A 26,900-nucleotide genomic window follows, 5' to 3' on the forward strand; every position below is an offset into this window, starting at 1 on the left:
CACACACACACACACACACACACACACACACACACACACACACGGCCCTCCTTCAATGGATCTGCACTGCCTACAGCATTAGATACAATCCGCTCTACGGTGGTCACAATCTCCACAGTATGGCCCCAGCTCATCTTTCCGGCTTGATCTCTAATAACATCCCCAGCATATGCGCTGCCAAATGGACTTAACAGCTGTATCCCCAACATGCCCCAGGGGGGATTCTTGCTTCACTCACTCTGCTTAGCATGTGTACGGACCTCGCCTATCCACTGTGCTTGTTCTTCCAAGTAGACCTCCCATGCCTGTCTTTATGCCAAGTTAATCTCCTACAAGTGTCTGTTGTTACAGTCTTCCTACTCCCTCCAATTCCATGTCACTTAACATGCCCCATTTCCTGCACCACATCACATATAGGTATACTTCTGCTCTGCTGTATTCGTGTTTGATTGTGACCTCCTTGAGAGCACGGTCTATATCTTAAGGAAACATCTTTTAATCTCTGGCACTGTCGAGTATGTGGGTATATTGAAAAGACCATGATCACGTAGCCAAATCATGTGGCCACAGAGGGAATTGTGTTTCTGTGACTTACTAGCTGAGAGACTTCCGAAGAGGTACTTAGCCTCTCTAAGCTTCTGTTCCTTTAATAGTACAGCCATGATCATATCTATCCTACAATATTATGTTAAAGAATTAAATGTCTGAATGTTTCTTTGCTCACAGTTGCTCAAAACGATTCATAGCCATCCTTCCCTTTTTAACAAATATTTACTAGGTCGATTATATTAAAGCAGCAAATATGCATGGATCCATTTTTCTAGTTCCCAACTCTTATTATTTAAGGTTTTTATACATGTGCAAAACCCCTTTTCTTCTACACTGGCTCCCCTAAGAGAAGTTACCTTGACATGAAAAATGTGGAAAGCACCAGCCCTGAAGCACTATCTTTCCTGGTCAGTCGTGTGCATTTAAAAAAATAAACATACTTAAGCTGTTATTCTGAAAACGTGGAATTTCCCTGCCATTCCCTGATCCATTTATGCACATGAGTTTCTAAAGGTAAATATCACCAGCTATGTACAAGCTAGAAATTAAAAAGGCAGAGAACAGTAAACTTTCTGACACAATTACGCAGTAACATGTCTGCGATAGTTGGGATGAGGGGCAGAGGACATCTGCAGGTGTAAGAACTAGGAAACTTGTTTGCTTAACACCGATTAATGGCCATTCTCACCATACCAATTCAAAGAATTAACTTAAGTTATTATTAAAATGTGTTTATGCTAAAGTTTTTATATTAACACAATAAAATTTTATCTTTTGGGTTCAGGACCTTTGTAATTCTGGGAGTTTTTAAATATGGGCCGAAGGAAAGGGAGCTGAGTCCTGGCAGTCCTGGGCTGTGGGATGGACAGAAAATGAGGCGGGCCGACAGGATGGGGCAGGGATGGTGGGTGTCTGGTTTACGTTCACAGTCCCTTTCCCTTTATTAACAACACGTGGGCCTCTGCAACTGGGAAAGTTCCTGGCAGAAAGTGCAAATTCTCTTTCATTTCCCAGAACTGGAATTCCCATTAAACTTGTTTTCTGGAAAAAGAGTTTCATGTCACTTTTTCATGGCTGAGTTTCTTTTTTTATTTTATTCTCTTTTTTTTTTCCAGCATATTTACTAAGGTATAATTGATAAATAAAATTGTAAGATATTTAAAGCGAACATCGTGATGATTTGGTATACGTATACATTGTGAAATGATTCCCCCCATCCAGTCAATTAACATATCCACATGGGTGATTCTCATGGGATCACAAAGCCCAGAGTACAGCTTTAAGATCATCTTGTTGTCTAATTCCTGGTTCCTTTTTTAAAAAATGAGGACCACTGGAATGCTAAGAACAAGGATAGCTACTAGAACATATGGGGTTATTATTAATAAAAATTTCCAAGGAAATAGAAGCCCTAAAAACCTTGTGAAATAATTTTATTTTAATCTTAGGCCAATTACAACAGAGAAGAGTCAGAGAATAAACATATTCTTAAAACAAAGCAACTAAATCTGGATTTAGGTGAATTAATACTTATTCAGAGTAACTTGCATGTGATTTTGTTATTTCAGAGCTTCAGAAAATCCCATGTGATGCAGGAGTTGTTGAAACACTCTTGAACAATGGTGTAGTTGGTGAAGGGTTGCTGGACTCTATTCAAAGTGCTATTCAAAACCAAACACACAGGTTTTATTTGAAGTTTAAGAAGGAAAAAAAAAAGGGGCAATCAGAAACAGGAATGCTATGTAAGCATAAGGTATTTCATGCATAAGACTTAATATCTCAAAATGTCAGCTTGCTATGGCATTCTGTCATCTATCTTTGCTTTTGTCAAAACAAACAAACAGCACCCTCCCTCCCAGCCCGGCCAGAACAGCATGAACAATGATCATCTAGTGCCATCAATAACTTTTCATTCAATCAGCAAATATCTGAGTCCCTACTATGTGCTGGCACAAGCGAGCCAAGAAGGAGCAAGACACGTTCCCTTCCTTTTTGAAGCTCATCCTCTAATGGAGACTAGAGATAAGCAACCAGGTATTTAGAATAAGCACAGGGGTATGATGGGCCCACCTGCGCCTGAGGGACTCCAGGGGAGAGTGTCGGTGTCTGAAGCAGAGGTGGGAGTTGTCTTTAGGAACACAACCATGATAAACAAAGGCAGACCATAGGAGAGAGGAAAGAAATTACTTCAGTGTGACGGAAGCATAAGTGTAAGGGGAGGACTAAGAGAGATGAGGCTGCACAGGTGGTCCTGAGTGGAACATTCTGAATCAATAAATGGTGGTTATGAGTTTTCCTTGTTATAAAAAAAAACCCAGTTAAGTTCCTTAATTGCATTCAAAACGTATTCCGTTGAGACAAAAGATAACGTCATCCCTCATTCTGTTGGGCTGTATAATATTTATTGATATAATTATTCTTCTTAGCGAGCAGTAAACGGCAGACATAAATGTTGTACAAGTGTCAGTGACAGTTAGATCATAAACCGTGTGGCAATTACCCGCCTTTATATCATGGGGAGCATGGGAAGTGCTGAATACCTGAAGATAAATCAACTCCTCCCTTGGAAGGTGTGTTTATTCTCCTTTGAAATCCAGGGGTATTTTGAGTATCTGGACACAGTTTGGGAGGGCGGGAGTGGCATGGAGTACCTCACTGTGGGTGAACTCGATCTGTATTTTCTATCTCTTTTTTCTGGTGAACTGTCAGAGACTCCTGTGCTGCCTCAAATCGTGCTGTGATCTGTCAGGTGTCAGAGGGGTCAGCAGTGGAGTGAGCCATTGGAATCTCAGTGGCAGGGTCCGGAATCAAGGGAAGTCTGCCCCTTTCTTGGACATATCAATACACAAGCGCCATATTTACCAAGAGACAGCACTGTAAGGGGGCAGCTAACTGACAAATCAATTCCATCCTGAAAACGCTCTGAGGCGTTAGACACTGGCTTTCTTGCACTGACTTTGGGAATCAGAGTCTATGTCTTTGCTCCATCTATCCTAACAAACTCTGGATTCTGAAAGTTTCCTTTTACCAGTTCAGCAAATCATGATGTATTGGCAACTTTAAGTAACCTCCAGGTCCTTTAGACGACTTTCATTCTTCTTCGTCCTGGATATTTTTTAATGACAGGTAAAAATATCTATTCTCAGAGCTGTATGAGATAAAAACGTCTGCCCTGAAGGGAATGAGTTCTTGATGTAGCGAAAGTTTCATTTTGAAGAGTATTATCTTAAATGGAAATACAGCATTGTATGAAATTCAAATCTAACAAATTCACTGTGAAGTAATCTCCTTTTTATAGGAGGCTTTTTATTCAGAGTTTATTAGAAACAAGTAAACAAGGTACATTTGGTAAATGGAGCAGAACAAAGAAGCAGAAAACAGAAACATATATATGCTGAGACTTGGGCCATGTCCTAAGATGAAAGTGGTTTCTGTTAGTTGGCAAGAAGAGAAAAATGCTAGACACTGTTTCTCCTGCACAATAGGACAGTAAGGAAAGTGTATCTCAGCCAAACAGACCTAGAGACTGACTCATTCTACAAGGTCTGGGAGGAATTCTTCTCTATTAGTTCTTATTTACTAACCTTTTGATTAACTGCTATTAAACATTCCCTAGCACTGTAATAATTACTTTATATAACTCAGTTTATCATCACAACTATAAGATGGACACTATTATTAGTCTCATTTTACAAGTGAAAAAAATGAAACTCAGAGAGGCTAAGCAACTTGCTCAAGGTCACACAGCTAGTAAACTGCAGAGCCTAAAGTTGAACCCTTGTCAGTCTGACTCCAAAAGCTTTCTTCTGAACTTTTACACAATATACTATACTTCCTTTAGTGATAACGCTGAGTTCATTAAGTGAGAAACCACTTCTATATAAAATATCCCCAAGGACCTCATGCAATCATGAACTATTGAACAAGATTTTTCTGTGGCGTTTTTCTATCCCTGTCCTCTCCTATACCCAAGCACTATATACCCCACTTGGGGTTGGACGGAATGGCAGAGACAGGGTAGCTAAAGCTAGCACCATTCAAAGCACTTTGTTTCAAGGGTGTTCCATTTTGTTACCTGATTAGTGGATGAGTACGAAGAATCAAAGGAAAAGAACAACAATGTGTGCATCCCTTCACGCCCTCATTTGACCCAACTTACTCCATGGAGTCGATGATTTTTTTGGGCTCCACGGGGCATGGATAGATGACTTCATCGATGTGCTTCAGGTTACAGTTTGAAAAGGCAGTAGAAATATGTATGAAGGCTTCAAGCTTTGGCATCTGACTGGCCATGAGCAAGAGCTGCTGGGTGGCGGTGACGTTAAGTTGCACGGCATGTCTAGAGAAAATTAAGGAGAAGGAAATGCAGGTAGCCTGTATCATGCTTAATGCTGAAAAGTTAGGAGCCCTACTTTTAAAGTCAGGGCCAAGAAGGATTTCTACAATCATTAATGCTACTTAACATTGCTCTGAAGTTCCAGTCTTGTAATTAGAGAGAAAAATAAAATTAACAGATATAAATAGTGTAAAGGCAGGCACAACAATCAGTATCCAATTATATAATTGTATATCTGGAAAACAAACAGAAGCAGCTAAAAATCTGAGATGGAGAATGAGATAATTCAGTAAGGCATCCATTTATAAAAGTTATGTAAATCATTAGATTTCTTATACAGAAACAACAATTAGGGACCACAATGGAAGAAAGACACACATTCAAAATCAAGCCTTTTAAAAATAGATCAAATTAATAATAAATGAATAGGCTCTATATTAAAAATCGATAAAAACTTCATTAAGGATCATAACAGAAAAAAATGAATAAATTGAAAGACATACGTTGTTCTTGGATAGGAATAACTAATGTTTTAAATTTGCTAAGTTTTCTAAAGGAATATACATATCTAATCAAATTTCCAACCCTTTTAAAAACTTAGCAAAATTATTCTAAGTTTAAGAAAGAAGTATAAGCAGGTGAGATTAGTCAGGAAAATTCTATAAAAAGAGAATGATATATGTATGCTTGTCTAATAAAATAAAAATCACAGTAATTAAAATTCTATTGTACTGAAAAAGAGAGCCTAGCTAATGGATGAAAATAAAGAGTTAAAAAATGGGAATTTAATATATTATAAGAATTTCCTTTCAAATAAAAAGTGAAAATAAATTATTTAATATATGTTTAAGTAGTAACCTATTAAGAAGTAATCCATTAGAGGGGCCGGCCGAGTGGCTCAGTTGATTAAGAGCTCGCTCAAGAGTTCAAGCTCTGAGCAATAGCGGTTCAAGTCCCAGCCTGAGCTGAGCTGCTGCTGAGCTGCCAACAGGTGGCAGGATGGCTCAGCCAAAAAAAATAATGATAAAATAAAATAAAATTAAAAAAAAAAAAGGGGCCGGCTGAGTGGCACATTGGTTAAGAGCTGGCTTGGGACGCCAGAAGGCCCTGGTTCGGATCCCACATACGAGAGCCAGTGACACTGCCCTCTACAGCTAAGATGCTGAACAACAGCTCAACCTAGAGCTGGGCTGCAGTGAGTCCAGTCGCTGGCGACAGCGTAGGCTGCAGCGGGTTGCCATGGGCTACTGTGTGTAGCCAGCAGCCAGCGTGAGCAGCCAGCAGCCACTGTGAGCGGCCGTCCAGAAGCCTGCGACTGATCTGCCTCACCCGGGAAGAGTGCAATTATGATGCCAACTTGGGCCAGTGAAGCAACATTCTCCACAACTAGACTAAAGAACAAAAAGGACAGCAACTTATCTGTTCCCCTTCCCCCAATTCCCCAATAAAAATCTTTAAAAAAAAGAAGTAATCCATTAGAAATAAAAGAGAAATTACTTTTCTTTTTATAGAACTTTCCTGACTATTACTCTTTATAGCTAAATAAATTTTAAATGGGTCAAAGATTCAAATGTGAAATTGAACAATAGTGAAAGTGAATAACTGCATAAATAATGAAAATAGAGTTGAGGACAAATGACAAATTGTTAAAACATTTGGAGCCTTATAAAAAAAAAACAAAAAATTGCTAAATCTTTCAAGAGGCCTTAAAATTTCTACTAAAAAAATATTTCAAGAGAAAAAAAGCAAAGACCATGAATAGGTATCTCACAAAAGAATAAAACGCCAGTCAACAAGGAAACATCTTCGACCTTACTAATTATCAAAATAATAAAATCAAAACATGCAACGCCCTTTCCATTATTGTACTGATAACATTAAACAGAATTACAGAATTATAATATAGTATTGTTGTGGGTGTCAGGAATGAGATCCACATGCACAGAGACAGTATAAATTGATAGCCCCTTTTTGGAAAGCAATTTAGCATTATATGACAAAATGTAAACTGTTCATAACTTGGGCACATCTGGTATTCTAACAGTTACACTTCTGGGAATTGACCCAATGGAAAGCTCCCTAAGGTATTTAAAAAAAAAATGTAGGCACAGAAATGTTCATTGCAGTGTTGTTTATAAGAGTGAAAAATTAGAAAAAAACCCAACATGCCCACCAATACAGAACTGCTTGAGTATATTATATACATGTACAATGGAATGTCATGTAGTCATTACAAATTATAATAAAATATCTTGATAATGGAAGATGTAAAAAATATAATTGAGTAGGCTGCAAAATATCATTCTTAATAGGATGCCATTTGTGTGTGTGTGTGTGTGTGTGTGTGTGTGTGTGTGTGTGTGTGTGTGTGTAAAATCGGAGGCACATTTATTATGGGTACATAAAGAGAAGTTGGAATGTATGTTCTCCACAGTATTAAATAGTACTTCATTTTGGAGAAGTTTCACACCTTTGTATTTTTTTTTTCATTGAGAGTATATCTTTAGGAAAAAGAACATGGAAACCATAAAGACACTTGCCCACACACGTAGACATACAAGCCGTGAGAGGAAGGTGGGACCGTACCTCAGGTGGTCGTCAAAGCGGACAGTGGCGGCACAGTGGAAGACAATGTCTGTACAGGAGAGAAGCTCCTGCTTGTCCTCCTTGCTGATAGCCAAGTCGTTCTGATTGAGATCCGCATAAATAGCTCTGATCTTCTCATGCACGTTTGGACAAACGTCTTTGACTTTTTCAAATAGCTAAAACATAAATATAAATCAACATACATAGATCACCATCACCATCACATCGTTCTTGTTCTCACTGACTTGTTTCATTATAATTCTCAAAAACAAGCTTTAGTGGGAATGTCACTCAAAGAAGGCGTCTACTCAAGAGCCATTTGCTTTATTTTATGCAGTTCAAAGTCAGTTTGGTATAATCCCTACTCCTCTTAGTTTGATAAACATTTGAAAAAGTCAGTTCCAATAACCAATAAAAAAATGTATTCTGGGCTGGCCAAGTGGCACGATGGTTAAGAGCTGGCTTGGGACGCCAGAGGGCCCTGGTTCGGATCCCACATATGAGGGCCAGTGACATTGCCCTCCACAGCTAAGATGCTGAACAACAGCTCAACCTGGAGCTGGGCTGCCATGAGTCGCCGGCAATGGTGTAGGCTGCAGCCCCTGCTGCAGTGGGTTTCCATGGACTACCGTGTGTAGCCAGCAGCCAGCGGCGAGCGGCCAACAGCCACCGTGAGCGGCCGTACAGAAGCCGGCGACTGATCATCTGCCTTGCCTGGGAAGAGCGCAATGATGGTGCCAACTTGGGCCAGTGAAGCAACGTCCTCCACAACTAGACTGAAGAACAAAAGAACAGCAACTTGTCTGTTCCCCTTCCCCCAATTCCCCAGCACTGTTCCCATTCCCCCCATATCCCCAATAAAAATCTTTAAAAAAATGTATTCTGAACTTTCCCTGCACAGTGAGGAAGTGATAGTAAGTTAACCATATTCTGCCATATCCTGTTTTTCCCTACAAGGTGGCTTCACGTTTACACATGGTGATTGTTTCCATTTTGTGCTGAGAAATACTGTTTTCACTGCAAAATTACCAGCCTTTATAAATTACCAGCAAAATCACCAGCCTTTACAAAGGAGGTCTCATGAGCACAAATTTGAAACAATTTGTTTAACTGGCCCAGGTTAACAAAATGACCTACCTAGCCGTACACATGTAATGAGAAACAAATTAAGCAAATCTGTAATGGGTACAACAAATACACATTTGATATAGTCCCATTCTAATGTAAATGGAAGTTATTTGTCTAGTAAGAGAATTACATGAGCTCATGTACTTTTTATGGCATTTTAATTGACTTCTGTAATATTCTAATTTATAATGGAAAAAGGAAAAAGCACTGGCAGCGTTCACTTTTATTGTAATCATTCAGCTGAATCACAGTCCTTACTTTTGCTTCCACATAGCAGTTCTTAGATTAAATTAGTATTTTCCATTTTCTCAGGAAATACAATTTTAATAAAACGATCATGGCTCCAGTCTATTCTGATAAAATAGAATTTTACTCTAATATTGCTATGATATATTAACAGTGAGGAAAAGAAAAGTAAGGTTACATGTTTAGAAAGGTTAAGAGCAGAGAAAATTCGTCTGTGGTTTTAATCATAATATAGTAGCAGAGACAGTTCTCTTCTCCCCTTTAACCCAAAAGAATGTTTTCATCTATTCCTTGGTCCTTAGCAGCAGGCTTCTTCTCTCTGTTAGAGACCACCCAGGATTTTTTTAATTGGGTAATAAGAATTTATCTCAGGTAGTCAGGGAAATCATGTCTCATTTGTATCAGGCGAGGCCATGTTCAGAGGCCATCCTGGGAAATCTATGAACATAACTAAGGAAAAAAATTAAACTCACCTATTTTCCTGGCAAGTTAAAATTCTGTCTCTGAGCTACCATTTTTGTGCACTGTAGGGTCAGCCTTTTCCATGGGGTGTTACTACAATTCTAAAAATAATTTGGAAGTTAGGTCAATCCTCAATGCTTTTTTGATATCTGGGATTGATAAAGTTGTTCAAGTGTCTGAGGGACGTTCTCAACAAAGATCATTCCAGGTCTTCCAGAAACATATTTAACAGCTCTTCTAATCTCGATGAATCACAGCATGCTAAATATGTGCTTTCACAGTCAAATGTTTTCTTCTTGTAGTTCATGTTACTTGCACAACTAACATGTTGAGTATTTTTTTTTTGGATAAATTTTTCAAAAATTTGTGCAGTTTCTCCCATTTTACATAACTACATTTGTAGTAGGCTCTCTTAAGAATCAGAATGATAGATTTTACTTAAAAAATTATTTAAGGTTCAGTGGAGACTTTGACTTTTGCCTGTGATGACTTTTGGCTACTTGAGAGGAAGAAGTGGAAGATGATTTCAGGGTCCTCCCTTCTAGCAATGAGGTTCACATATGATGTAAGTGGCCATACATAGATTTTCTTTTTCCTTTGTATTTTTTGTGACTTTAAAAGACAGAAGATACTGTTCTGTCATCTTGTACTTTCAGGCAACCAGTGCGATATTGAATAGCACCAAGATGCCAATTTACAGCAATACTATTTTAGGAGATAATTACTATTTCAGGAAATAATGTCAATCTATATTCAATATATTGATTTATGATTTCAAATAAGAGGGTATATTTGATTAAACACAGTGCAATTTAAAATAATCCAATTGAGTTTTCTGATCAAGATAATAGTTGATTATGGTCAGTCAAAACTAATTAATGAATTGGCTGCATCAATTCAAACCACAGTGTTAAATGCAGGCCCCGTTTTATATTTAGCCATGCCTAGTCATATGACTTGCCTTGTCTAAATCTCACCATACTGCTACAATTGTTAATAAAATAACACTCTTTAAATATTGCTGCATCCTAAATAGAATGCTAGAGATTACAGCCAACTGCCATCGAATAGATCAGTGCTTTTCAAGGTGTTATACACCAAGCAAACTGCATTGGAATCACTAGTATGCGTATTAAAAATGTATATTCCTGGACCCCATAATGAAATTGAACAGGACACAAATAAATAAAAAGAAATTTCATGCTCATGGATTGGAAGAATAAATATTGTTAAACTATCCATACTCTCTAATGCAATCTACAGATCCAATCCAATCCCTATCAAAATTACAATGGTATTTTTCAAAGAAATAGAACAAATAATCCTAAAATTTGTATGAAACCATCAAACAACCCTGAATAGCTAAAGCAAACTTGAGAAAGAAGAATAAAGCTTGATGTATCACACCCCTGATTTTAAACTATGTTACAGAGCTATAGTAATTAAACAGTATGGTATTGGCATAAAAACAGACACATCGATCAATGGAACAGAATTGAGAGCCTAGAAAAAAATCCATGCATCTGTGGTCAATTAATGTACAACTAAGGTGTCAGGAATATGCAATGGAGAAAGGAGAGTCTCTTCAATAAATTGTGCTGGGAAAATTGGACAGCCATACGCAAAAGAATGAAACTGGAACACTATCTGACATCATACACAAAAACTAACTCAAAACAAATTAAAGACTTGAATGTAAGATCTGAAACCATAAAACCCCTAGAAGGGAACATAAGTTGTGAGTTCCTTGACATAGGTCTTGGCAGTGATTTTTTAATCTGACACCAAAAGCAAAAGCAACAAAGGAAAAAATAAATAAGTATGACTTATTTAATATTATCATATTAAAAAGCTTCTGCATAGCAAAGGAAACCATCAACAAAATGAAAAGGCAACCTACTAAATGGGAGAAAATGTTTACAAATTATATATTTGAAAGGGGGCTAATATCCAAAATATATAAAGAACTCATATAACTTAATAGCAAAAAAAAAAACCTGATTAAAAATTGGGCAGGAGATCTGAATCGACATTTTCCAAAGATGACATACATATAAATGGCCAATGGGCACATGATAAGATGTTCAACATTATTAATCATCAGGGAAATGCAAAACAAAACCACAGATATTACCTCACAGCTGTCAGAATGGCTTTATGAAAAAGACAAGAAATAATGTGTTGGCGAGGGTGTGAAGAAAAGGGAACCCTTGTACATGCTGGTGAGATTGTAAATTGGTGCAGCAACTATGGGAAACAATATGGAGGTTCCTTAAAAAATTAAAAAAAAAATAGAACTACCATATGATCCAGCAATTCCACTTCTGGGTATTTATCCGAAGAAAAACATGAACTCAAAAAGATGTATGCACCCCCATGTTCACTGCAGCATTATTTACACTAGTCATGATATAGAAACAACCTAGGCGTCCATTGATGGATGAATGGATAAAGAAATTATGAGATATTATATATATATATATATATATATATATTATTCAGCCATAAAAAAGAATGAAATCTTGCCATTTGTGACAACATGTATGGACCTCAAAGACATTATGCTCAGTGAAATAAGTCAGGCAGAGAAAGAGCTGGTATGATCTCTTATATGTGGAATCTAAAAAACAAAACAGAAACATAACAAAAAACCAAGCTCATAAAGAACAGATTGGTGGTTGCCACAGGTGGGGGCTGGAGGGTGGGAGAAATGGGGGGAGAGTGTAAAAATTTATTAAAACTCAATGAAATTACCAGTCCTGTGAGGCGGGTGTTATTTTCATTTTAAACTTTAGATAGCAGAGGCATACAGGATTCAGATTCTTGCACAAGCTCTCATCACCGATAAGGGGCATAAAATAAATTAATCCTGAGGTGTTTGCATTCCTAAGCCTATGTTCTTGACCTCAATGCTATCTAGACCCTCTCTGTGGGCTACTTACCAGAGAAAGGAGGCAGCTATGTCCTGTCTGTGTGTGCGTGCGCGCGCGCGCGCNCACACACACACACACACACACACACACACACACACACACACACACACACACACACACACACGCTACATTTCTGGGCTCCATCCCATACAAAATAAGAAATTACTGGGGTATAATCAGAAGTTTGCATTTCACATTAAGTGCCCTAGTTGATTTTAACTGATCCCAAGAAGAGAACTTCTCTAGTTTGAGTGTTAACACAGATAATTGCTAATGAACAAATTTGTATGATTCATTTCCATTTATAACTGCCCAGGGAGTTACACGATATCAGTGGTTTTCCAACTGTAGACATCAGAATAACCTTTGGATTGGTTAAAACTAATTTTCTTGATCCATGCTCAGGGATCTTGACTTAGTAGGTTGGGTATATAACCCAGGGAATTGTATTTCTTAATAAAATCTACAGATAGGTCTAATAGTCCAGTTATCATACTTGGAGAAACACTGACTGAAAATTCATGTCCATTTTAAAAGCCAGGGCTCGAATTTCCCCATCTGGTTTGTAAACAATTTGATTCTTGTTCATCTCTTTATGTTGCACAGCACCCAGTTCATTGAAAAGACTCAAATTGTGCTTATTAAGTGGAAATTAATTACTGTAAGAACAGTAATAGAGCCATGAATGGGAGCCTGAGTCCTGAAATTGTTTGGTTACCAGCTCTTTTGTATTCATAGGGTGAAAGACAGCAGATAACCGCTAAAGGAAGACACAAAGGGTTCCCTTGGGTCCTATGTATTAACTTCCGAGAGGAACTGGAAAGTCACTGGGTGGATCCTCTTCCTTTGTAATAATGGCAAGACTGAAGGACAGATGAAATGATGCAAATGTATCCTCCATAGACACCAACTCTTTACAAAGTTTCTTTTGCTAATGTGAGACATTAATAAAAAGTAAGAAAAAATAGATGGAATAAAAATGAGTGAAGAAAAAAATATGGTTTCAAACATGTCATTGAAGGCCCACCAATAAAAAACACAGCATACTTATTTTAGATTCTAAGAGTTTATCTTATTCCTTCTCATATATGTTTTATTTAATGGCATAAAACTGAGAAGGTAAAGAGCTGAATATTTGCCATTTATGAAAATTTACGCTGAGAGACTGCTGCTTTTCCATTTTATGAAACTGTGTTCTTGACAAGAGCAGGACGCATTTCTGTGGTCACTGAAAGATATTAGCTGGAAGGTGATCTAAGCATTTCAAACTCATAACAAAACTATACATCTTTCTTGGGAAGTTTGGGAGTGTTTCCTTGATTTGACATTACACAGGCAAGTATTTCTCTCTCTTAATTTGTTTTTAAACATGAGTGACTATCCTATTTATGGCAATAGTTATAACTCAGAGGCAAGAAAGAAACTTTGCAAATCCTAAGTAAGAAAATTCAGCAGAATGAGAAAACCAGAAAGAGAAAAATTTTTTGGATTCAATAAACTTGAATATGCAGGCACATTTTTATTAGCAGGAGTTGGGAAAGGGCTGGGGGTGTGACATTTACATTGTGCTTTTGAAACAACATAGAAGTCCTGAACTTGGACTCTAATCAGCTTCTTAGGCACATGACCCCACTATGGAGGTATCCACAAGAGGTTTGGTCACTATTTCCTGGGGACCATTGAAAGTAATCGTATTTTTTACAATCATGAGAGCTTTTGATCTTTATTCAGTTTACTGAGTTTTCCTATTCAAATATAACTCTATTACGTAGTCACAATAGCACACTAAAATTTGCTTAATATTTTTATTGTGGTAAAAAAAAAGGTAAGGTCCCTTAAACTAAAGAGCAATCTTTGTGAAATATCTGGTGTCCTAAAGTGAAAGAGAGCCTATAGCATTTATTGGAGTTTGAGAGTGCTGAGTAAAAGCAAAGCAATGGGCTGTGCAAGTTAGCTCTCAAAAAAGAAAGGCTTATTAAGAAAGAATGTAACCTGAGGACAATTAAACACAAATAAATTCATGTTAATTAAGGGAAAAGAACTATCATACCCAATGTAAAGATTCATAAAAGTGTACAAAATGTTAGGATTTGGCTAGTTTGTTAATAACTCCCATAAAATATGAAGGATTAACCTAGAAGTGTTTACTGCTTAGTGAGGATCATTTCTATAGGACCATAAGGCAGTATGATAGTAGTGTGGTTATCAAACTTTGTCATACAGAAAGGTGTTTACAAAAACAAAAAACAAAACCCAAATGTCCTGACTTTGGAGATCCTGACTCAATAGTACTGAGTTGAAGCTTGGGCATCTGTGCTTTGTACAAGCTCTCTAGTGAGCCTGATACACACAGAAGGTGAGAACCATTGGTGTATTGGGGAGATCTCAGTCAGGCTCTTTGGAGTCAGAAAAGTTAGGGTTTGAATCCTAGTTCTAACCATTTATTAGCTGTGTGATGGGGGCAAATTACTCATCTCTTGGGGTCTCATTGCCTTTGTTTGCATATTTATCTAAAATGCTAATCATGGGACTATCTCATTTTGTGATCTCAGAGAACTAAAGATCCAACAGATATTCTATTCTTAAAAATAATTTTGCGGGCTGACTGGTTAACTCAGTTGGTTACAGCGTGGTGCTGATAACACTAAGGTTGCTGGTTCGATCCCCGCATGGGCCACAGTGAGCTGCGCGCTCCCTGAAAGAGTCAACTATGCTGTGGCATGAAACCAACGTGTAACCAATGACCATTGGTTATTGTACCCCAATAAAATAAAAAAATAATCATAATAATTTTGCATTTAACAAAATTTAACAAAAAGTCTCATTTTGCATAAGACTATAATAAATGCTAGAGGTGACAGAATGTTAAGTTCATCATCATGTCAATGCTTTCTTTCCCCACCAAAGGCATTTCACAGAGTTCCGCGAGAATAAGCACCTTGGTTAGAAGAAGCACTATCCTAGGTGAGGCCATGCAAGGCAGTGGGGAAAGCACAGGCTTTAGAAATTAGAGAACTGTGTTGAAATTGTTTTTTGTCACTTCCTTGGATAGATGTCAACTTTTTTGGATGAATTTCTCAACTGTGAGGTAGCAATAAGGCATAGCACAGTTTTGTGAGGATTAAATAGGGTAATGGAAGTCAAATGTCTAGCGTGGTGCCTACCACTTAGTAGGTTCCTAACAATAGGAAAAAACCCTTTCTGCTTCTACAACAATGCTCCACTTTCAAAAGCTGCTATTCAAACAGCTAAGTGTGTACGAGTATGTGTTTGTGTGTGGCGTCATCCCAAGTTTTCTGATTATACCGTGTGATCCAGATACCTCTGAGAACTGAATGTATACCAGAGTCATGTTGAATCCTGGGGCTTGGTGACGTTTTGAGTAAAATTAGTGCAGGCAATTTGAAGTTTAAAAAAAAAAAGACAATGTGATTGGAAGCAACTGAAAAAGAAAGAAAGACATTAGATACATGAAATCATGCCAGTGATTGAATTAACTAGTGACAGAAGGAAAATAAGAGATCGAGAAAGACATTCTTTCTGTTTCTATGACCTTCAGTAAATCCCCAGGACTAAACCAATTTTGTTCTTTCTTCCTTTTTCTTCCTCTTCTTTCTTTCCTTTCCTTCTTTCCCCTCCTCTCTCCCTCCCTCCCTCCCTTCTTTCTTCAAAGAAAGGAAATGGTCCATAGGGGAGAGGCTTAACATGTTTCAACTAATCTGACCTGAGTAACTGTCAAACCGAACCCCAGTTACACTCTTTTGAAAGTGTATGTTTGCTAATCATGGGAAATTTAAATTCTTGGCAAGATTATATTCCCAATTGTGCCAAGTATATAGAAACCTTTGGCTTTTTGTGGGGTAGTTTTTTAGAAAAAATAAGAAATAGTAATGGAACAAAATTGGCTTTGGGGATTTAAAATACAAACTCCTGTTTCCAGTTGCCTCTGCTTTACATAAAAATTTAACAGAATCATTAATGTCAATAGGAAATTCATTTTTGGAAGTCAGGGACACAGGGTAGCCCAGACCAATGCTTTTTCTTTTTTTCCTTATTAAGGAGTCTTTACAAATTAACAAGGAACTTCTATGTAAAATGAAATTAATGTTTCTGTTGTGTACTTCTTAATACTCAACAAGGTCAGACAGTTGCCCTTTTCTTTGCAGGTGTTATTGGTTCAAAGTTATTATTTTTTTAGTTCAAAGTTAATTTGTTTAAATGCATTATTTTTCCTCTTATGGATTAATTTATCTAATGTCTTCTAGAAACTACCAAAGAGGGATAGGATAGTCTTGCAAAAGAATTCAGTAAACTATTTCATAAAATGTTACTATCTTCTATTGTCTTAAACTAAATCAGTTATGTGCATTGAGGGTCCAGGGTTCCTGCATGATTCATTATGGAAAGCTCTCCAGGGTATTTCAAGGTTGATTTATCTCAGGGCCAACTAAGGACTTATTGAGTAATTCACATTTTTTTTAGAAAAGTTGACTTGAAATATCCAGTGCAACTTGCCAAACTCTGCCTTTGTTTATAAATCCACTTTATGGTGACATCATACAGGATAAGCCCTTCCTGGAAATCTTGAATTATGCCTGGTCTTTTCAGATGATGAATTCTAACCCAGCATAATCACTTTATAACACTTTCCTTATCTGATTACAATAGCTTAATAGGAAAAGCCCAAACAGTTTTGGTATTCTCCCCATGAAAGATTTTTTTTAGATTCTGATCTCACAATCATTCTTTTTTTTTAAAAAATTATTGGGGTGACATTGGTTAATAAAATTATATAGCTTTCAAGTGTTCAATTCTATAATACATCATTTGTATATCGCATTGTGTGTTCACCATTCAAAGTCTAATCTCCTTCATCACCTTATATTTGACCCATCTTTACCCTCTCCTAGCTCCCCTCTTACCCTCTGGTAACCACTAAATTATTCTGTGTCTATGAGGTTTTGTTTGTTTGTCTTGTTTGGTTGTTGCTTTCAATTTTATATCCCACATATGAGTGAAAACATTCAGTTGCTGCCTTGTTCTGTCTGACTTACTTTGCTTAGCATGATCATCTCAAGATCCATCCAAGTTGTTGCAAATGGCAGTGTTTCATCTTTTCTTATGGCTGTGTAATATTCTATTGTACAAGTATATATGTACCACGTCTTTTTTTTTTTTAAGATTTTTTTATTGGGGAATTGGGGGATGGGAACAGTGCTGGGGAACTGGGGGAAGGGGAACAGACAAGTTGCTGTTGTTTTGTTCTTCAGTCTAGTTGTGGAGGACGTTGCTTCACTGGCCCAAGTTGGCACCATCATTGCGCTCTTCCCAGGCGAGGCAGATCAGTCCCCGGCTTCTGGATGGCCGCTCACTGCAGCTGCTGGCCGCTCACACTGGCTGCTGGCTATATATGGTAGCCCATGGCAACCCACTGCAGCAGGGGCTGCAGCCTAGCCGTCGCCAGCGACTCAGGGCAGCCCAGCTCCAGGTTGAGCTGTTGTTCAGCATCTTAGCTGTAGAGGGCAGTGTCACTGGTCCTCATATGTGGGATCCGAACCGGCCTGTACCACATCTTCTTTATCCAATCATCTATCGAAGGACACTTTTGTTGTTTCCATGTCTTGGCCACAGTGAATATAGGGGTACATATATCTTTATGAATAAATGTTTTAGGATTTTTTGGGTAGATATCCAGAAGAGGGCTTATTGGGTCATATGGTAATTCTATTTTTAATTTTTTGAGGAACCTCCATACTGGTTTTCCATAGTGGCTGTACCAATTTACATTCCCATCAGCAGTGTATGAGGGTTCTTTTTTTCTCCACGACCTCTCCAACACTTGTTATTACTTTTCTTGTTTATGATAGCCATTCTAACAGGTGTGAGGTGGTAACTCATTGTGGTTTTGATTTGCATTTCCCTAATAGCTAGTAAAGTTGAGCATATTTTCACATACCTGTTGGCCGTTTATTTGTTTTCTTGGGGGAAGTGTCTGTTTAGGTCCTCTGCCCACTTTTTAACTGGATTCTTTGTTTTTTTGTTGTTGAGGTGTATAAATTCTTTATATGTTTTGGATATTAGCCCCTTATCAGAGGTGTTGTTTGCAAATACCTTCTCCCATTCGGCTGGTTGCCTCTTTGTTTTGTTGATGGTTTCTTTAGTTGTGCAGAAGTTTTTCAGTTTGCTATAGTCCCATTCATTTATTTTTGCTTTTACTTCCCTTGCCTTTTAGGTCAAGTTCATAAAATCCTCTCTAAAAGGCCCATTAGGTTAGTACTTATGCTCTCTTCTATGTAATTTATTGTTTCAGGTCTTATATTTAGGTCTTTGATCCATTTTGAGTTAATTTTGGTATATGGAGACAGCTAGCAGTCTAGTTTCATTATTTTGCATGTGGCTCTCCAATTTTCCCAGCACCACTTATTGAGGAGGCCTTCTTTTCTCCATTGTATGTTTTTGTCTCCTTTGTTGAAAATTATTTGCCCAAATATGTGTGGGTTTATTTCTGTGTTCTCATTTCTGTTCCATTGGTCTGTGTGTGCTTTTTTGCCAATACCATGCTGTTTTGATTATTGTTGCTTTGCAGTATAATTTGAAGCCTGGGAGTGTGATACCTTTGGCCTTGTTCTTTTTTTCTCATGATTACTTTGGCTATTAGGGGTCTTTTGTGATTCCATACAAATCTGATGATTTTTTGTTCTATTTCTTTAAAAAATGCCATTGGAATTTTGACGGGGATTGCATGAAATCTATATATTGCTTTGGGTTAAATGGCCATTTTAACTATGTTGATTCTTTCAATCCATGGACATAGAATATCTTTCCATTTCTTTGTGTATTCTTCAATTTTTTTAAATAATATCTTGTAGTTTTCAGTGTATAGGTCCTTCACATCTTTTGTTAAGTTTATTCCTAGGTATTTTATTCTTTTAGTTGCAATTGCAAAAATAATTATTTTTTCATTTCTTTTTCTGAAATTTCATTGTTAGTATATAGGAATGCATGGATATTTGTACATTCATTTTGTATCCTGCAACTTTACTGTATTTATTTATTATTTCTAATCATTTTTTTGTGGAGTCTTTAGGGTTTTCTATATAAAGAATCATGTCATCTGCAAGAAGTGACAATTCAACTTCTTCATTCCCAATTTGGGTGGTTTTTTATTTCTTTCTCTTGCATGATTGCTCTGGCTAGGACTTCCAGTACTATGCTAAATAACAGTGGTGAAAGGGGGTATCCCTGTCTTATTACTGATCTTAGAGGAAAAGCTTTTAGTTTTCACCACTGAGTATGATATTAGCTGAGGGTTGTCATATATGGCCTTTATTATGTTGAGGCGCTTTCCTTCTATACCCATTTTATTAAGTGTTTTAATCATAAATGCATGTTGTATTTTGTCAAATGCTTTTGCTGCATCTATTGATATGCTCATAAGATTTTTATCCTTTATTTTGTTTATGTGGTGTATCACACTAATTGATTTGCATATGTTGAACATCCTTGAGTCCCTGGTATGAACCCCACTTTATTATAATGTATAATCATTGTTTATGTAACATTATATTAACATATAATGTTAATGTGTTGTTGCATTTTGCTAGAATTTTTTTAAAAGATTTTTGCATCTATATTCATCAGAAATATTGGTCTGTGTTTTTTGTTTGTTTTTTCTTATGTTGTTCTTACCAGGTTTTGGTATCAGGGTAATGTTGCCCTCATAAAATAAGTTAGGATGTATTGCTTCTTCTTCAGTATTCTGAGAGAGTTTGAGAAGGATGGGTATTAAATAATCTTTGAATGTTTGGTAGAATTCACTAGTGATGCAATTTGGTACCGGACTTTTGCTTTTGGGAAGGTTTTGGATGATTGTTTCAATTTCATTACTGTTAATTGGTCCATTTAGATTTTCCAGTTCATGATTTTGTCTAGGAAGGTTATATATTTCTAAGAACTTGTCCATTTCTTCTAGGTTATTGAATTTGGTGGCATATAGTCTTTCATAGTATTCTTGTATGATCCTCTGTGTTTCTGTGGTATTCATTGTTAACTTCTCCTTTTTCATTTCTAATTTGCTTATTTCCATCTTTTCTCTTTTTTCCTTAGTGATTTTAGCCAGGGGTTTGCCAATTTCATTAGCCTTTTCAAAGAACCAGCTTTTCTGCATTATTTTTTTCTACTGTCTTTTTGTTTTCTATTTCATTTAATTCTGCTTTATTTTTTATTATGTCCTTCCTTTTGCTGACTTTGGGCTTCATTTGTTCTTCTTTTTCTAGTTCTTTAAGATGTAATGTTAGGTTGTTGTTTGGGAGTTTTCTGGTTTCTTGAGATAGGCCTTGTAGAACATTTAGATTCGTTCCAGTTTTTGCTACTATAGACAATACTACAATAAATGTATTTGTGCAGTATTTTTTTTTAAAGATTTTTTATTGGGGAATTGGGGGGATGGGAACAGTGCTGGGGAGTTGGGGGAAGGGGAACAGACAAGTTGCTGTCGTTTTGTTCTTCAATCTAGTTGTGGAGGATGTTGCTTCACTGGCCCAAGTTGGCACCATCATTGCGCTCTTCTCTGGCGAGGCAGATCAGTCACCGGCTTCTGGACGGCCGCTCACTGCGGCTGCTGGCCGCTCACGCTGGCTGCTGGCTACACACGGTAGCCCATGGCAACCCACTGCCACAGGGACTGCAGCCTACGCTGTCGCCGGCGACTCACGGCAGCCCAGCTCCAGGTTGAGCTGTTGTTCAGCATCTTAGCTGTAGAGGGCAGTGTCACTGGCCCTCATATGTGGGATCCGAACCGGGGCCCTCTGGCATCTCAAGCGAGTTCTTAACCATCGCGCCACTCGGCCGGCCCTATTTGTGCAGTATTTGCATGCGTCCCTGGTTGTTTTCTTAGAGTGCCACCTTAATTATCTTTGAGAGAAAGTCCTCAAGAATCTGTAACCAATTCATATATCTTTCTCTTCATTGATTTGTTCCTTTAAGTGCTCTGAAAATACTTAAGAAACTTAGTCATATGTGATGAAATGAATCCTCCCTTCTGATTCTTGAGTCCCAGTTTTATGTGGCCAATGGATTGAAAATATCCTTCTTTTCAAAGCATCTCCGACTTAATTGTCTCCCTCCAAAAGCACGGGAGCAGGAAGTGAAAGGTGGTGGCTATCCATCATGAAAAGAAAGGAATGAGGCAGCTCCATGAATTTTGATAGAACAGATGTTTCCTTGACCACATTTCCTGAAGACATAGTGAGAATCAAAGGCAAAGTGGTAACATTTTTACTTATGTTTTAAAGAAAAATATCCAAGCCTCACATACCTGATATTATTAATCTACCTTTAAGAACACTATATTACTTAAGGTGGGTTAGAAATCTATAAACTGGCTACAAAGCTAAAGAGTCACGTCTACTAGGTGATGAAAATAAAGTCCACGAGGAATACATAACTGAGCAAAGCTGTCTGAAGAGGGGCCTGAGAGTTGCTTCTAGATTTTGATTTTATGCCACATCATCCTTTGGATCTTATTCTTAAGAACCACTAGTTATGATGTAGGCAGTATAAGAGTAGGAATAAGCATGTTGGCCCTGGAGCCAGACTTGGGCATCTGAAGCTTGACTCTCCCGTTTCCTAGCTGGGTGACCTTTGGTAAGTTAACACTTTAGATCTCAGTTTTGCCATCTATAAAATGAGGATATTAATAGCTCTTATTTCCCAGTGTTGTTACAAAAGTCAATGAGGTAAGGCATAAAAAACCTTTTGAATACTGTGTGCCATGTCGTAAGTACCCAGTAACTGTCAGCTATGATTTTCTGTCCATTGCTGAGTGAGGCCGTGAGAGAGAGATTTTTCAGATGCTCTTGATGATGGTTTGTACCCAAATCTCATCCTGATGCCAGCAGATGAATGTGGTCATGAGGGTTACTGGGCATCTGTAATGTGCTGTGCTATAAGATTCACATTAGACGTTAGTATTCCTACACACTGGAAAAGAGACTCTAAATAAAAATACCTTAATTAAATCATCCTTTAACCAACCTTAAATGACTCTTTATATTCCAAAGGGGACTATGAACAAGATATGTGCTTTTCTTTCTTTTCTTTTCATTTAATTCCTAAAGCAATCTTGGAAAGTCATCATCATTGTTTCTATTTTAAATGCCGCAAACTGGAGCTGAAGCAGTGAAGTGATAACAAATTGATAAGTCAGAATTTGAACCAACATTTGTTTGAGACCAAAGCCTATACTGCTTTCAAATTTATAAAGTAAAACATGAGAGAACATACATAATATTCATTTGGAGGAATGAGAGGGTTTAACACACAAATGCTCATTCACACATAGAACATTTCATTTCAATGTTTTTCCCTCAGAAGAACTTATGGTATAATAGAAATGTAATGAGGGTAATAGAAATGTAGATTTACAGAAAAAGTATTTAACAGTTAAACCTTGTGGAGTTTAAACAATTGAAAGTATTACTGCATGGCTACTTAGTAATCATATCCGTTCTATATATAACAAAACATAATATGATGTGATGTGATATAATGTAATATAGAGCATCCAAAAATTGGGGGGAAGACTATTTTAAATTTAGAAGAAACTTAGGGAAGAGTTCAGATGAACTTGTGATAGGTTTCAAACCTGAAGAGTCCACTCAGGGGTTTTAGCATTTTGATTCTTACTCAGTAATTTCCAGAACATAGATGATCTGTTCACCTGCCCTGGACAGAGCCTAAGCACTCTTTTCTCTCTTTATTTCCACAAACAGTTGTTTGCTGTCTTGTTTTGTCTCCTCTGCTCCATCTGCCCAGATATCCCGCTGGGCAGGATAGTTGAGGCTATAAGGGAACACCACAGTTAGTCACCTTGCCCTAAGGCTCCTCCCAGAAGTCATACCTTACTATTTAGGATTTGGAAAACTCTCTGCTGCAGTGTCTGGCCAGCCTTGGGCCTCACAAGGATGTAAATGACTTTCAGGTCAGGGCTGGTGCGAAATAGCTTCTCCATCAACACTTTGCCCAAGAAGCCTGTAGCCCCAGTAATGAGAATGGACTTGCCACTATAGAAAGCTGCAATCGTGGACATGACTCTTCCCTTTGTCTTTTGTGGCTCCGGAAAAAGGTTCCTGAAAAGGAAGAGAAATAACAAAAGATTACATTCTTAGAAGTTCTAAGATGCAGTCATTTGAAATGTTTCTGGTGCTTGCAGAGTTTTGACTGTGGGAAAAGGTCAGATGAGTGATAGCATCATGGTTTATTGGCAGCAATTTATTTCAATCAATATTTATTTAGCTCACTGTACATGCTAGACTTTATGCCAGAAACTGTGGGCAAGAAATGAGTAAAACATGGTTACTGCGCTCAAGGAATTGCTCGGAGTCTAATGGAGGAGGCAGACACATAAAGAGATTGCTATATATACATATACAATATGGTAAGTGCTAAAACAAAGGGAGCAGAGGGGAGGTGCATAGCACGATTTGGAAATTTCAGGAAGGGCCGTACAGGTGGTAACATCTGAGGTGAAAGATGAAGACAGAGAACGCTGTGTCTCAGGCCAAATAAAGAGCAAGAACAAAGGTCTAAGGCGTGGTATAGCACACTCTATGGGGGAAATAAAAGGAATTCAGGGTTACAAGACTGTAAATGATGAGGTTAGGAGTGGCCCTACAACCTGTGAAATCAAAGCTTAGAACAGCTATCAATTTTTTTGAAATTATGATGTAATTAGTATTTCAGTTGTAGTTTTATTTAGAGAGAATACTGGAGCAAATGACTTTTAGTTTCACCTGAACTCACTGACCCTAGCATACCTAGCTGGGTTTTTTTGTTTTGTTTTTTTTTTCTTTTCTTCCTTGAGCTGAAAATGGGTCCAGTGCCATCCTTTCCTTCGTATGCTGATGGTGGGGTTGAAACATTGCAAATGACAAAGGACAGAGAAGGTTGAACAGTGAAGCCACACTCAGAGGCCTGTTAAGTCCTGAAATAGCACCAGGTGCAACCTAGTGCTCAGTCCACTGAAGGCCCTGTTCCCAGGAGCACAGGGGAAGAGCCAGCGGGGAGTCAGCTGCAGCACTTGGATGCTATTGCCCCTGAAAGCACGACAGGCTACAGAAATGCAACATGAACTGTTTTGTCTTTAGGCCCCAGGTTAGAGGCTGTTGATTGGAAGCAGCAGCTGAGAGCTTTAAACGAAATAGAGCTGGCGGCGCAGGAGCCGTCTTTCCTTTCTGTCCACTGACTGTTCTGACTACAGCGGGTCCTGAGCTCTCTGCCTGGAAGGGATTTGGGTGTATCTTACATACCACAAGTCCCTGGACTGGCCCTGATATCAGGGTTTATAAAGAAGAAGGAAAAACAAGTCCAAGAGTCAACACCCTCCTGCCTCTTGAAGTCCCATCAAGATCACTCAGCCAGTAATTCCTTAAAGCACGATGACTTTCCATAGTCATAATGTACATGTGATCGTTTGTAGTCATGACAGACACTTTGAGGATTTGGGGGTTATGTTCTTGGGCAGAACTCTGCCTTTGGAAGATTCATTTATTCATGAATTTACTCAACAAATTATTTTGGGCACCTGCCTTGCCAGTCTCTGTGCTAAGTCTGAAGGTGAATGGATCAATAAGGCAAACAGATCTTTGCTATCCCTCTAGCAGAGGAAGACAGTGCTACAAAGATAAGTAAATAAATAAACAAGATAATTGCAGGCTGTTACAAATGTAAGTACAACAGGGATCAAGGACGGGAATCACACCCAGTCATCATAGCTGCTCACTTTAGGAAACCTGGATTTCAAAGCACACTAGTTATCTTCATTGAACTACTACTTAGGCCCCTTTTATTGAGGGTTGATGTGAGAAATATTATTCTGAAGAACACATTTGGACTTTGTGCAAAACAATAATTAATGATAATTTTTGTCATGTTACATAATGTTTCCAAAGAATGGAATTTGCCTGCTCTGTCCCGAGTCCAAATGCTTCTCAAATACAACAAACACTATGGTGGAGTACATTGAGTGCTCTGAGAGGAAACGAAAATATAAACCAGTGTCTCCTGGCACTCATCACCTGATCATCAAGACCAGGTGGCAGAGGAGTTCTAACCATGACTCTAATCAAGGCAAGTAATACTGTACAATGTCAAAGAGAACTCCTCATCCTCAGATCAAAGCTGCATCAGAACTGTTTCTTCTATTTCTTGCTTCTACTTTCAAGACATGGCTTGGTTTTTGGTCCCAGAAACCCATCCATATGTTATAGCTTTGCAAGGTCTAAGAATTTTTTAATTCTTAATATAATTCATAAGAATCACTTATTATTTTAAAATTAAAATAATTTTATAGTCAGTAATGGAGGATATGCAACTACAAAAGGAAGAGTATGTTTAGAACAGTTGACCAGGTCATGGCTTGCCTTTCATATCTTCTCAGATTACCAGTGCAGAGAGCGAAGGACAATTTCCTACCCTTTATGCTCATAAGAAGCATAAGCCTCTTTGCCCATCACCAGAATCACCCTGTATAATGCAAGATATCTGATGCTTGAATGGAAAAGTAAGATACCTGTGAGGGTATCCAGTGTATTTTTATTGGATGTAAACTGTGCCAATCACTGTTTAGAATCGGGGCTTGGTAGTGAACAGGCCATAGGCAGCTTTGCTTCTTCCTTTCTATTCTGGAGTATTTTTTCTCCTTCAGATCACCAGTTTTCCCATGGTCGTTAGTGAAAGATAATTTTTTACTCTCCTTTTGATAGTAAAATAAGGCTATTTTCATTTCTAAAGAACAGATGTTAAAAGACTGAATCATAATAGTTATGCCAAGTGATACATTTTTTTGTAGGTTGCAGCATATGGGAATTTTATTGTTTGGGTAGTTCCTCTGGAAAATAATTTTAAAAATAAGATTACAACAGCTAAGGGAGACAAGTTTATCCACATTTCTTGGTAGTCCTTAAGAGAAAAACACTTTTTAAAAAGAAACAAGGTGCTTTGTCTCTCAGGAATCTTACTCTTGACCAAGGCTTCTTGGTCTTAGCACTGTTGACATTTTGGGATGGATAAATTTGGGGTGATGGGTCAGTTCAGTGCAATATAGGGTGTTTAGCAGCATCCCTGGCTGCCACTCAGTATGTGGTAATAACGTCCCTCTTTCCCCCAGCTAGATGTTACAACCCAAAATGTCTTTAGGCTTTGCTAAACGTGCTCTGAGGGAAAACTTGTCCCCATCCCCCCGTTCAGAACTATTGCTCTAGGACCTTCTTAAATTCTCATTTTATAATGTTCAGCACATCCCATTAAAAAGTCAAGATTCAAATATAAAACGTCTGATTGTGAAGCTAAGTATAAATATGATCCACGGCCAACACTATTTTGTCTATATTGAATCATTCATATCTAATTACAGTTACCCCAGTAAATTATACATGTGGCAAATCTTGATAGTATGCCAAGCAGAGATAAAGGAAGGTTTCTCCAGAGAAAGGTTTCCCACTTTTTATTTAACCAAATTTCTTTCAGTCTCTGTGCTATAAGTTAGGCTACTAACCCCACCTTTCATTTAGATCAGCGGTTCTCAACCTGTGGGTCGCAACCCCTTTGGGGGTCGAATGACCCTTTCACAGGGGTCGCCTAAGACCATCAGAAAACAAAAA

General features: G+C 37.9%; 1 protein-coding gene across 2 annotated transcripts in view; it reads right to left on the minus strand.

Moving 5' to 3' along the window:
• FAR2 (fatty acyl-CoA reductase 2) overlaps positions 1-26,900 on the minus strand; it is a 139,834-nt gene that overhangs the window by 22,978 nt on the left and 89,956 nt on the right. For both annotated transcript variants that reach the window (XM_019668972.1, XM_019668971.1), the window contains exons 2-4: positions 23,141-23,369; positions 7,472-7,647; positions 4,709-4,888 (exon numbers count right to left, since the gene is read on the minus strand). In XM_019668972.1, coding sequence (XP_019524517.1) covers positions 4,709-4,888; positions 7,472-7,647; positions 23,141-23,329 — 545 coding nt within the window. In that variant the 5' untranslated portion in view covers positions 23,330-23,369. The remainder of the gene's footprint in view (positions 1-4,708; positions 4,889-7,471; positions 7,648-23,140; positions 23,370-26,900) is intronic.

The sequence above is a fragment of the Hipposideros armiger genome, unplaced genomic scaffold (assembly GCF_001890085.2).
Source record: "Hipposideros armiger isolate ML-2016 unplaced genomic scaffold, ASM189008v1 scaffold_546, whole genome shotgun sequence".
Taxonomy (NCBI): Eukaryota; Metazoa; Chordata; class Mammalia; order Chiroptera; family Hipposideridae; genus Hipposideros; species Hipposideros armiger.